This window comes from Panthera leo, chromosome B3, assembly GCF_018350215.1.
Source record: "Panthera leo isolate Ple1 chromosome B3, P.leo_Ple1_pat1.1, whole genome shotgun sequence".
Lineage (NCBI taxonomy): Eukaryota > Metazoa > Chordata > Mammalia > Carnivora > Felidae > Panthera > Panthera leo.
The window spans coordinates 130,103-143,641 of NC_056684.1; the positions used below are offsets into that span (position 1 = coordinate 130,103).

The window sequence follows — 13,539 nt, forward strand, 5'->3', positions numbered from 1 at the left end:
AATTAAAAATAAATTAAAATAAAATGATTTTAAAAAGTCTTCACTAAATTCAGTATGCAGCCCAAAGATATCTAAGGCTAATGATTAAAAAAAATTTTTTTTGGCAGGGGGTCGGGTGGGGCGCCTGGGTGGCTCAGTCGGTTGAGCAACTGACTTCGGCTCAGGTCATGATCTCACGGTTTGTGAGTTCGAGCCCCACGTCAGGGTCTGTGCTGATAGCTCGGAGCCTGGAGCCTGCTTCGGATTCTGTGTCTCCCTCTCTCTCTCTCTGCCCCTCCCCTACTCGCACTCTGTCTCAGAAATAAACAAACATTAAAAAAAATTTTTTTTAATATTTTCTAAGTTTATTTTGAGAGAGTGCAAGCTTGAGAGGGGGAGTGGTGGGGTGGGGGAGAAGTTCGAACTCATGAACCTCGAGATCATGACCTGCGCCAAAATCAAGAGTTGGACACAACCGAGCCACCCAGACGACCCTAGATAGCTAGGGATTTTTAAAACCGATTCTAGGGGCGCCTGGGTCCGAATTCAGCTCAGGTCACGATCTCACTGTCTGTGAGTTCGAGCCCCATGTTGGGCTCTGTGCTGACTGCTCAGAGCCTGGAGCCTGTTTCAGATTCTGTGTCTCCCTCCCCCGTTCATGCTCTGTCTCTCGCTGTCTCAAAAATAAATAAAAATAAACGTTAAAAAAATTTTTTAAAAAAATTAAACCGATTCTAGAAAGATAAGACACAATAGTGTCCTTTACTGACATTCTTTCATGAGGAAACATGATTTTCTTATCAAAAGGCGTTGAGAAAAGTGAACCAAGGTGTTCTACAGCTACATATGTATATCAGCAGTATTTGTCAATCCTCAACTGAAGATAAATTAGCAGACATCATCTGCTATAATTTTAAGTTTCTCCTTAAATTCTTAAATCTTCAGCATCTGCTCCAACCTGAGTATAATAGAGCCTATGTGGGATATCTAGTTAAATTCCTTCATTCGTGTGGCTGCTTAGTGTGCCAGCCTCTGGGCAAGGTGCTAACGATAAAGCAGAAAACTCCAGTGCCTGCCCCCTGGGGTACAAATTTGCATGTTTATTTTTCATTTGATAATAACTACAACGTTGCATGGTGTGCAGAGATTTCCTCACAGTGTGAATGGCATTCCCTGAAACGGTCAGAGGCACAATCTGCATACCTGAACATGGCTGTAACCCTGCAGTCTGACACAGGATTTCTTAACTCAGTACCTCCCACATTTGGAGCTGGGTAATTCTTCGTTACGGAGGGGCCGTCCTCTGCACTGCTGCACTGCGGGAGGTTTGGCAGCATCCCTGGCTTCTACCCGCTACATATCCCTCTTGACAACGTGACAACCAGAAATGTCTCCAGACGATGCCAAATGTCGGATGAATGGCGAAGGGGTGTTGCGAAACTACCCCAGATGAGAATCGTTGGTCAAACACAAGTAGCAGGGGTAGAACTAGGACCCAGTTTGTTTTCGATTTTCTCAAAATAGTCCTTTAATTACAAAAGTAATATATGATCATTGTCAAGATTCAAACCTGAAGCACATAACAAGTAGGAATTCTCATCCTCCTCCCCATATCCCTTCTTCCAAGGGTAAACACTGTTAAGTTTGATGTGTACACTTTAAAAAAAAAATTTTAATGTTTATTTTTGAGAGAGAATGAGAAAGAGAGAGGGGAAGAGAGAGAGAGAGAGACAGTATGAGTGGAGGAGGGGCAAACAGAGCGGGAGACACAGATTCCAAAGCAGACTCCAGGTTCTGAGTTGTTAGCACAGAGCGTGGCACGGAGCTCGAACTCACAAACCTAGAGACCATGACCTGAGCCAAAGTCGCACACCCAACCGAGTGAGCCACCCAGGCGCCCCTATGTACACACATTTTTAAATACACACGCAAAAGAGCAAATGTTTTCCTCTTTTTAAGTCCTGTGACTTGCTGTTTTCATCCAGTATTATACATCAATATAATCCTTCTCCACTCTTCCTTCTCCACTCCACTCTTCTCCACTCTTCTCCACTCTTCCTTCATAAGCTGCAAAGCAGTGTGCATTGTGAGTGTATCATAATTTATTTAAGCTTTTACCATTGATGGGCATCTGTGTAGTCTTCAATTTCCGGTTATTTCTAATAACACTCCAATGGGAAAAATGCTGTGTTGGCATCCTTGTACATCTATTTTTCCACACTTATACAAGGGTTTCTATGGCATTGACTTCTTAGAAGTAGAACTGCTGAGTCAGGGGTATACACATTTTAAATTTTGCGGAGTACTGCCAACGGCATCCCTTTCTTCTTCACAGGCAGCCACAAGAATGAAATACGATAATGCCCCTAAAGAGGCTTATAGAAGTGACGTACAATGTATTTACACATCCCTAGTTCATGGTTAAACCATTGCTGGGGCAGTTAATCCACTTTTTCAGGCTCCTTGTACTGTTTAACTTAACAAAAAGTGACTTGTATTCCTTTAAAAAAAAACAAAACAATAAACCTCTTTACAGCAGTCCTAGGAGGGTTATTTTAAGCAATAGCAAGATAAAGCAGTGAACATAATCAATCATTTTGTAAATGAGAAGAAATGTGTGCTGTATCCAACATTCTCAATGTGACAAGTAAGTATGCTTACCAATCACTATTTTAAGGATTACAGATGAAATGCAGAGGATTTTTTTCACTCCAGGAATTTCATTACATTTTCTATTGATTCTTATAACAGAATTATAGGATAAAGTTTCTCTGTAACTGGTAAGCTTTAATAAACCTAATTTAACATATTTCCCTGACTCTCGGAAAACCTGCAGTAAGAAAATGACCTTAGACAGTGTTAAATTTAGGTCCAGTCAATAGTTCTCAAGGAGAGAACACACTTTCACACAAAAAAGAAAGTTTGAACATCATCAGATCAGGTAAATGCAGAGTTCACTGTCTTAATTTGACACCCTAAACCTCTCAACAGGCAAAGATGTGTATTATGAGCTAGTGTGTTTACAGTATTATAAATTATAGCACCTGGTGGTATATGAGTTGCCTCAGTTTGCTACAGTCTAGATGACCTTGATTTGATTCTTGCAAATCTCCTCCTCAGAGCTCTCTAATTGTGAATGAACATTGAGGGCTAGAAGGAAGCAGGGAAAAGTGAAGGCAGCTGCTATTTGTTAGGATGGAGGGATAGTGCTTGTTTTCTTGGTTTCCATTGGTCTCATGTTGTTTGGGCTATAGTTTACTCTAAATTCACTATTTCCATAATTATTGTCATCGGATCCTCTTGAAAATTCACTCAATTGAGATGATGGAAAGCTATCGGCGAGCTTGCTAATCGGTGTGGAAATCTGACCAGCAGCACCCACAGCCCGAGTGCTCGTTAGAGATGCGATTCTCGGGCCTGCCTCCACCTACCGAACCAGCATCTGCATTCTCTCTTCTTTTGTTTGTTTTTGTTTCAGTTTTTATTTAAATTCTAGTTAGTTAATATATGGTGTAATATTGGTTTCAGGAGTAGAACTTAGTGATTCATCACTTACATACAACACCCAGTGCTCATCCCAACAGTGCCCTCCTTATTGCCCATCTCCCACCTAGCCCATCCCCCACCCATCTCTCTCCCTCAACCCTCAGTTTGTTCTCTATTGTTAGAGTCTCTTACGGTTTGCTTCCCTATTTTTAGTTTCTTCCCCTATGTTCACCTGTTTTGTTTCTTAAATTCCATGAGTGAAATTACATAGCGTGTCTTTAACTTATTTCACTTAGCATAATACACTCTAGTTCCATCCATTTCATTGCAAATGGCAAGCTTTCACTCTTTTTTATGGAGATATATATACGTTTATACACACACACACACACACACACACACATATATATGTATATAATCACATCTTCTTTATCCATTCATCAGTCAGTGGACATAGGGGATTCCAGTGCACATTGTTTGGGAAGCCATAGTCTGCAAGACTTACAGCAGTGATTCTCAAAGGGTAGGGGTGAGGTGAACAATTTTGTCCCTTAAGGCACATTTAACTATATCTGGAGACATTTTTTGGTGGGTGCTACAAGCATCTTGTGGATAGAGGCCAGAAATGCCACCTCACAATTTACAATGCACAAGATTATCTCCCATAAAAAAGAGACTCTGACTTAAGAAAAAAAAGGTCTTGCCCAATTCCATTTGTACACTGTTGATCGTAAAATAAAGAGAAGTAAAAACATCAAGGGTTCATACTGTGAGGTTCCAGTTCACAATAGTGATGTAGGAAGATCCTGCACTCACCTCCTCCCACAGACACACTGAGTCTACAGCTGGATATGGGACAATTTCTTCCTAAATAAACCTAAAGGCTGGCTGAGTTATGACTATACATAAGGCAAATGAGAAGAAAACCACATCCAAGAAGGCAAGACAGCCTGGGACACGATCTTGCCATCAACCCCAACCCTGCAGAGCAACCCATAACCAGGAGAAAACTCAAAACCCAGAGCTTCCCCACAAGGAGCAAAGGATTCAAATCCCACATCGAGCACCTTAACATTTAGACCCTGCAACTGAGAAATGAGCCCCCAAACATCTAACTGAAAACCAAAAGGCCTCACACGCTGAGACCCACAAGACTAACAATTTGGAAGACAGCTCTCATCAGGGCCTGTGCAAGCAGACTTACCCACTCCAGGGAGCAGCTCAGAGGCAGCCCATTGCCCAGACTTAAAGTGAAGGAGCCTCACTGGCTTAAAGCACTGTTCTGATGGGTAGGCATCTGATGTAACACAAGCACCCGGAGGCTACTGGAATAGTCTCCAGGGATGCAGACTGCCGGGGGCCATCTTTGAGCTCTCCTGTTGTCGTGATGCAGAGCAACAGTACCGTGGTGCGTGCACGCATCTGGTCTCCCCGTCTCTGTGGCTGCCACCCAGGGGACGCTTCTTGACTGCCTGGCTCTAAAGGCCAGTGGAGCCTGCTCTCCTGGTCCCGTGGGGCTGTAACAATTGGTGCCACCCAAAAAGTAGTTCATACTCCTGTCTGATAACCCTGATTTTTGCAGCTACTGACAAGGGACATCTGTTCATCACCTGGCTCTGGTGGCCAGTGGGGCTTGTGCTGGTGGGTCCTGCAGGACTGTAAACGCTTGAAAAAGAGTTCTCAAACAGCTACCGCCCCCAAGCCATAGCAAGAGGCGACAGAACCGTGAGCTTAGTCTTCCTGTGAAAGAGGCCTACTAGCTAACCACCATGGCTATGGCCTGAGAGGCAGATTTCTCATTAAACACTCATCTAAGGGCTGACTGTGAACTCTTCCAGAGACCTCAGAGGGGAGGCACTATCTTTGCTCTCTCCCTCTGTTGCACTCCAGAGGACCAGTGTCTCATCTCCTGGAAGGAGGCTCTACACATGGCCGGTGACCTTTTACAGCTGGTGCCCAGTTTTTGCAGCTGCTGCCCAGAGGATGCCCCATGATCACATGGCTCTGGGCGAGGGAAGAGGTGAAGAGTGTTGCATTCCTGGGTCTCATGGGACCATGGCAATGGAAGAGACAGTTCTTGGCAGACCACCACCCCTAGGGCACTGCCCAGACAGCAGACAGACAGAAAGACAACATGTTCCCCCAGTCTTTCCGTGAAGGAGGCCTCTTTGCCTCTCCCAGAGCTTTACCGTAAAAGACAGGCTTCAGGTTTAGCATACACCTAGTGGACTATGGATGCTCTTAAGGAACACTGGCTATGTACAACATCTTGGTTCTCTCCCTCTGCCTTGCTCCAGATGGCCAACATCTCCCAGAAAAGAGCTGGTACACTCATACGGAGCCCTGGTTTTTACAACTGTCACCCAGGGGACACTGCCAGATCACCTGGCTAAAGGGGCTAACTCTTGTGGTCCCACAGGACTATATATATTAGCATGCTTTTAAAAGCTGCTACCTGAGAGGCACTTGGCTGGCTCAATTGGTAGAGCATGTGACTCTTGATCATGAGTTCAAACCCCACAATGGGCATATAGCTTACTTTAAATAACTGAATAAACAAATTAGTTAAATTATTAAATTAAGTTAAGTTAAGTTAAGTTAAGTTAAATTAAATTAAATTAAATTAAATTAAATTAAATTAAATTAAATTAAATTAAATTCTGCTACCTGAGGGTCTGGCTACCAAACACTCTGAATGTAGGTACTAAGATCCTCCCCTTAGGTATGCTGACAGGTCTTGGGCACATCTTCACCTACTGGAAGCTATTAAAAATATAACAGGCTGCTGGGGCACCTAGGTGGCTCAGTCAGTTAAGTGTCCAACTCTCAATCTTGGCTCAGGTCTTGACCTCAGGGTCGTGAGTTCAAGCCCCATGTTGGGCTCCCCACTGGGCATGAAGCCTACTGAAAAATAAAAAACAGTGGCTCTAAACTCCCCTAACCTGGGGAAGGAAAGAGACATCCCAATCCAGGAAGCCCAGAGAGTCCCAAACAAGCTCTAGCAGATTTTTCAGCAGAAACTTTGCAGGCCAGAAGGGAATGGCATGATATATTCCAAGTGCTGAAAGGGAAAATTTTCCAACCAAGAATATGCTACCCAGGAGATTTATCATTCAGAATTAAAGGAGAGATAAAGAGTTTTCCTGACAAGCAAAAGCTAAAGAAGTTCATGACCACTATATCAGCCTTACAAGAAATGTTAAAGGGACCTCTTTAAGCTGAAAAGAAAGAGCACTAATCAGTAACAAAAAAATATATGGAAGAATAAATCTCACTGGAAAGATAAATATGTAGTAAAAACAGTGGATTTACTTATAAAGCTAGTATGAAAGTTACAAGACAAAAATAGTAAAAATAGCAATGTTTACAATAACTAATTAAGGGAAACCCAACATAAAAAATCGTAAAATGTAACACATGGGCCAGGGAAAGAGTGAAAATATTGAGCTTTGGAATGGGATCAAACTTAAGTTGTTATCAGTTTAAAATAGACTGTTATACACATAAGTTGTTTTATGTAAGCCTCATGGTAACCACAAAGCAAAAACCTATTATAAATATATAAATGCTAAAGAGAAAGGAATATAATATACCACTAAAGAAAATCATCAAACCACAGAGGAAGACAGCAAAAACAGAGAGGAACTACAAAACAATCAAATACGATTGTTACATAATGATAAAGAGTACAATCCAAAAAAGGATGTAACATTTATTAATATTTATTCACCCAACTTTGGAGGACCTAAATATATAAAGCTAATATTAACAGATCTAAAGGGAGAAATAGATAGCAACACAATAATAGTAAGAGATTTTAATATCCCACTTACATAAATGGATACATCATCTAGACAGAAACCAAGAAAATATCAGCATTAAAGGATTCATTAGCTCAGATTGACTTAGATATGTACAGAACATTCCATCCAGAGCAACAGAATACATATTCTTCTTAAATGCACATGGAACATTTTCCAGGATAGATCATATATATGGTAGACCACAAATCAAGTCTTAATAAATTTAAGAGGATTAAAATCACCTCAAGCATCTTTACCAATACAACGGCATGAAACTAGAAATTAATTACATGAGTAAAACTGGAAAATTCACAGATATGCGGATATTAAACAGCATGCTACCAAAAAGCCAATGAGTCAAAGAAGCAATCAAAAGAGAAATCAAAAAATACCCTGAGACAAATGAAAATGGAAATATAAATATCAAAATTTATGGGATGCAGCAAAAACAGTTTTAAAAGGGAAGTTCATAGCTATAAATGTCTACCTCAAGAAACAAGAAAAGTCTAAAAAAAACAACCTAACTTTACACTTCAAGGAGCTAGACAGGGCGCCTAGTTGGCTCAGGCAGTTGAGCATCAATCAGACTCTTGACTTCCTCTCAGGTCATGAAATCAGGGTTGTGGGATCAAGCCCTGCATTGGGCTCCATGCTGAGCATGGAACCTGTTTAAGATTCTCCCTCTCTCTTCTTTCTCTCTTTCTCTCTTTCTCTCTCTCCCTCTGCCCCTCTCCCGTTTGTGCTCTTTCTCTCTAAAATAAAAAATAAAAATAATAAAAAATTAAAAATTAAAAAAATGAGCTAGAAAAAGATGAACAAAGCCCAATAATGAAGCTTAGAGAAGAAATAAATGAAATAGACTAAAAAATAAAACAAAGACCAATGAAACTAGGAGCTGATTCTCTGTAAGATAAAACTGACAAACTCTTAGCTAGACTCACCAAGAAAAAAAAGGGAACCCAAATAAATAAAATCAGAATTAAACAAGAAATGTTACAAATGATACCACAGAAATACAAAGGATCACAAAAGACTGTTGTGAACAGTTATATGCCAACAAATTGGACAACCTAGAATAGATAAATTCCTACCAACATACAATTTACCAAGACCGAATCATGATGAAATAGAAAATCTGAGCTGACTGATAACCAGTAAGGAGATTGAATCAGTAATTAAAAGCTTCCCAAAGAAGAAAAACCCAGAACCAGATGGCTTCACTGGTGAATTCTACCAAATATTCAAAGAAGAATTAATACCAATTGTTCTCAAACTCTTCAAAAAAAAAAAAATAGAAGGAGAAGGAACACTTTCAAATTCATCCTATGAGGCCAGTATTACCCCAATACCAAAACCATACAAGGATGACACAGAAAGGAAAATTACAGGCCAATATTCCTAATAAACATAGATGCAATAACCCTCAACAAAATATGTGAGCAAACTGAATCACTAACACCTTAAAAGGATCACTCAACATGATCAAGTGGGATTTATTCCATGGGTGCAAGGATAATTTAAAATCCACAAACCAGGGGTGCCTGGGTGGCTCAGTCAGTTAAGCACCCAAGCTCTTGATTTCAGTTCAGGTCATGATCTAGTGGTTTTCAAGACTGACCCCCATCAGGCTCTGTGCTGATGGCATGGAGCCTACTTGGGATTCTCATTCTCTCTCTCTCTCTCTCTCTCTCTCTCTCTTTCTCTCTCTCTGCCTCTCCCCTGCTCATGCTCTCTCACTCAAAATAAATAAATAAACTGTTTTTAAAAACCCACAATCCAGTAAGGGTGCCTGGGTGGCTCAGTTGGTTGAGCATCCGACTTCAGCATAGGTCATGATATCATTGTTCATGGGTTCCAGCCCCACATCAGGTTCTGCACTGTTGGTGCAGAGCCTGCTTGGGATTCTCGCTCTCTTCTCTCTCTGACCCTCCCCCACTAGTGCTTTCTCTCTCTCTCTCTCAAAATAAATTTAAAAAAATCCACAATCTAGTCAACGTGATATACCACATTAACAAATTAAAGGATAAAAAATCACATGATCATCTGAATACAGAAAAGCACTTGACAAAATTCAATGTTCATTCATGATAAAAACTCGTACAAAGTGGACACTGAGAAAATCTACCTCAACATCATAAAGGCCATATATGACAAGCTCACAGCTAACACAAAACTCAATAATGAAAAGCTGAAAGCTTTTCCTAAGATCAAAAACAAGACAAGGATGCCCACTCTCACCACTTTTATTCAACATAGTATTGAAAGTCCTAGCCAGAGCAATAAAGCAAGAATAAGAAATAATGGGTGCCTAGGTGGCTCAGTCAGTTAAGCACTGAACTTCGGCTCAGGACATGATCTCACAGTTTATGAGTTCAAGCCCCACATCGGATGAGTTTGAGCCCTGCACTGGGTGAGCTTAAGCCCCACACTGGGTGAGCACAAGCCCTGATGCGGGTGAGCCCCACTTCTCCCTCTCTTTCTACGCCTCACTCATTTGCACCCTCTCTCTCTCCCTCTCTCTCTGTCTCTCAAAAAAAAAAAAAAAAAAGAATAAGAAATAAAAGGTATCCACATTGGTAAGGAAGAAGTAAAACTGTCACTATTTGCAGATGACAGGATGTTATATATAAAGACTCCACCAAAAAAAACTGTTAAAGTTAAGATTTAAAATCAGTTAGATTTAGTTAAGCTGCAGGATACAAAATCAACACACACAAAAACATGTGCTGCATTTCTACATACTAACAGCAAACTATCAGAAAGAGAATTTTTTTAAAAAGTCTCATTTACAACTGCATCAAAAAGAATAAAATACCCAGGAATAGATTTAACCAAGGAGATGAAACACCCATATTGAAAACTACATGACATTAAAGAAATTGAAGACAATAGAAATAAACGGAAAGATATTCCATGCTCATGGATTGAACACATTGTCAAAATGTCTATACTACTCAAAACAATCTGCAGATTCAACACAATCCCTATCAAAATTCTAATGGCATTTTTCAAAGAAATAGAACAAATAATACTAAAAAAACATTAAAAAAAAACCCGGATAGCCAACGCAACCTTGAGAAAGAAGAACAAAGCTGGAGTCATCATGTTCCCTGGATTCAAACTATATTACAAATCTATAGTAATTAAAACAGTATGGAATTGGCATAAAAACAGACACACAGATCAATGGAACAGAATAAAGAGCTCAAAAATAAACTCATGCTTACATGGTCAATTAATTTATGACAAAAAAGCCAAGAATATACAAGGAGGAAAGGACAGTCTAATAAATGATGTTGGTAACGGGCACCTGGGTGTCTCAGTCTGTTGAGTGTCTGACTCTTGATTTCCACTCAGGTCATGCTCCCAGGTTCTTGCGATCCAGCCCCATGTCAGGCTCTACACAGAGAGCGTAGAGCCTGCTTAAGATTTTCTTTCTCCCTCTGTCTCTGCCCTTCTCCCATGCCTGTGTTCATGCATGTGCTTGCTCGCTCTCTCTCTCTCTCTCAAAATACATAAACATCTGGGGGGTGGGAGGGGGTGTGGGTGATGGGTACCGAGGAGGGCACCTGTTGGGATAAGCACTGTGTGTTGTATAGAAACCAACTTGAGGGGCACCTGGGTGGCTCAGTCGGTTAAGCGTCCGACTTCGGCTCAGGTCACGATCTCGCGGTCCGCGGGTTCGTGCCCCACGTCGGGCTCTGAGCTGATGGCTCGGAGCCTGGAGCCTGCTTCCGATTCTGTGTTTCCCTCTCTCTCTGCCCCTCCCCCGTTCATGCTGTGTCTCTCTCTGTCTGAAAAATAAATAAACGTTAAAAAAAAAAATTAAAAAAAAAAAAAAAAAAGAAACCAACTCGACAATAAATTTCATTTAAAAAAATACATAAACATCTAAAAATAAATAAATAAATGGTGTTGGGAAAACTAGACAACTAGATGCAAAGGAATGAAACTGGACCACTTCCTTATACCATGCACAAAAACTACCTCAAAATGGTTTAAAGACTTGAACATAAAAGCTGAAAACCATGGGGCGCCTGGGTGGCTCAGTCGGTTGGGTGTTGGACTTCGGCTCAGGTCATGATCTCACAGCTCGTGGGTTTCAGCCCCACATCACGCTCTGTGCTGACAGCTCAGAGCCTGGAGCCTGCTTTGGATTCTGTGTCTCCCTCTCTCTCTCTGCCCCTCCCCTGCTCACATTCTGTCTCTCTCTCAAAAATAAATAAATGTTAAAAAAAATTTTAAATAAATGTTAAGAAAAAAAATTGGGGGGCATCCAGGTGGCTCAGTTGGTTAAGGCTCCAACTTCGGCTCAGGTTATGATCTCACAGCTCGTGGGTTCGAGCCCCACGTCGGGCTCTGTGTTGACAGCTCAGAGTCTGGAGCCTGCTTTGGATTCTGTGTCTCCCTCCCTCTCTGCCCCTCTCCCATTCGTGCTCTGTCTCTCTCTCTCAAAAATAAATAAACATTAAAAATAATTTTTTTTAATCTGAAACCACAAAACTCCTAGAAGAAAATGTTGGTGGTAAGCTCCCTGACACAGGTCTTGGTGATAATTTTCTGAATCTGACAGCAAAAGCAAAATTAACATAAGCAAAAATACATAGAACTACACAATACTTGAAAGCTTGTGCACAGCATAGGGAACCACACATGCATAGAGAAAAATATGAATGGACTAATACCAAATTGTTAGCAGTTACTAGCTGGCACTTGCAGGTGTTGGTGTACGAGGGCAAACTCTCCAATTTCTTTTTTTTTGCATTAAACATGTTAAACTCCTTGGGAATGCAAGCTGGTGCAGCCATTCTGGAAAACAGTATGGAGGTTCCTCAAAAAACTAAAAATAGAACTACCCTACAACCCAGCAACTGCACGACTAGGTATTTATCCAAGGGATACAGGTGTGCTGTTTCAAAAGGACACATGCCCCCCAATGTTTATAGCAGCACTATCAACAGTAGCCAAAGTATGGAAAGAGCCCAGTGTCCATTGATGGATGAATGGATAAAGATGTGGGGGGTGTGTGTGTGTGTGTGTGTACACACACACACACACACACACACACACACACACACACACACTGGAATATTACTCGGCGATCAAAAAGAATGAAATCTTGCCATCTGCAACTACGTGGATGGAACTAGAGGGCATTATGCTAAGTGAAATTAGAGAAAAACAAATATCATATGACTTCACTCACATGAGGACTTTAAGATACAAAAGAGATGAACATAAGGGAAAAAAATAATATAAAAACAGGGAAGGGGACAAAACAGAAGAGACTCATAAATATGGAGAACAAACAGAGGGTTACTAGAGGGGGTGTGGGAGGGGGGATGGGCTAAATGGGGAAGGGGCATTAAGGAATCTATTCCTGAAATCATTGCTGCACTATATGCTAACTAATTTGGATGTAAATTTTTAAAAAATAAAATTTAAAAAATAAAATAATATAAAAGGTTGTTTGGAATCAAAATGTAAAATGAACTGTAGCATGCTTTGGATTTATCCTATAGACATGAACTTTAAATAAACAAAAAGAAGAAGGGGAAGAAAGGGAAGAAGACGAAGACAAAGAAGAAGAGAAGGAAAAGGAGGAGGAGGAGGAGGGGAGAGGGAGGAGGAGGGGGAGGAGAAAGGGAAGAAGGAGGAGAAAAAGAAGGAGAAGAAACAGAAGAAGAGATAAAAGGAGAAGGGGAGGAGGGGGGAGGTGGAAGGAGGAGGAAGAAGGAGGAGGAGGATGACAACAAGAAAAACCAGAAGAAGAAGAAGAAGAAGAAGAAGAAGAAGAAGAAGAAGAAGAAGAAGAAAGGAAGAAGGAAAGAATACTAAGAGTTCTGCTAATATTGTTAAAACTATTAAGTACTAATTTCAAAGAGGTTTGAAAATTTGCAATTTATCATTTTAATTCTGTTCACTTGAATATTTCATGTGTATTTGAGATTTTATGTTGTATAAATTTGTATTTTCAAATTCAAAAACTTTCACACTTTCTATGTTATATGTTCTGGTTCTAAAATAAGTCAATGCTGATTCAAAGAGTAAAAAGTCCATACTATGCCTTAGGAAAAAAAAAAAAACATGTAAACTCCTACTAGAAAAGAATACTCTTTTCAAAAGTGAGAAAAACAAGAGGTAATGGTGTGGATGTAGCAATAGAGTACTAGCATACCTACATTCCAGGCTCCACCATATATAAAAATGGGGCAAAAAGCAGCATTTGAGAGGGCTACAGAGAAATCTGTTTGAGGTGAGCCAGGCTGCT

The 13,539-nt window shown here is 40.6% G+C and overlaps 1 protein-coding gene across 10 annotated transcripts in view; it reads right to left on the bottom strand.

Annotated features, from left to right (window-relative positions):
• CHRNA5 (cholinergic receptor nicotinic alpha 5 subunit) overlaps positions 1-13,539 on the bottom strand; it is a 59,320-nt gene that overhangs the window by 41,168 nt on the left and 4,613 nt on the right. For 4 of the 10 annotated variants that reach the window (XM_042940738.1, XM_042940741.1, XM_042940739.1 and 1 more), the window contains one exon: positions 2,098-2,479. The exons of the other annotated variants lie outside the window; for them this stretch is intronic. In XM_042940738.1, coding sequence (XP_042796672.1) covers positions 2,098-2,176 — 79 coding nt within the window. In that variant the 5' untranslated portion in view covers positions 2,177-2,479. The remainder of the gene's footprint in view (positions 1-2,097; positions 2,480-13,539) is intronic. 10 annotated transcript variants of the gene reach the window in all.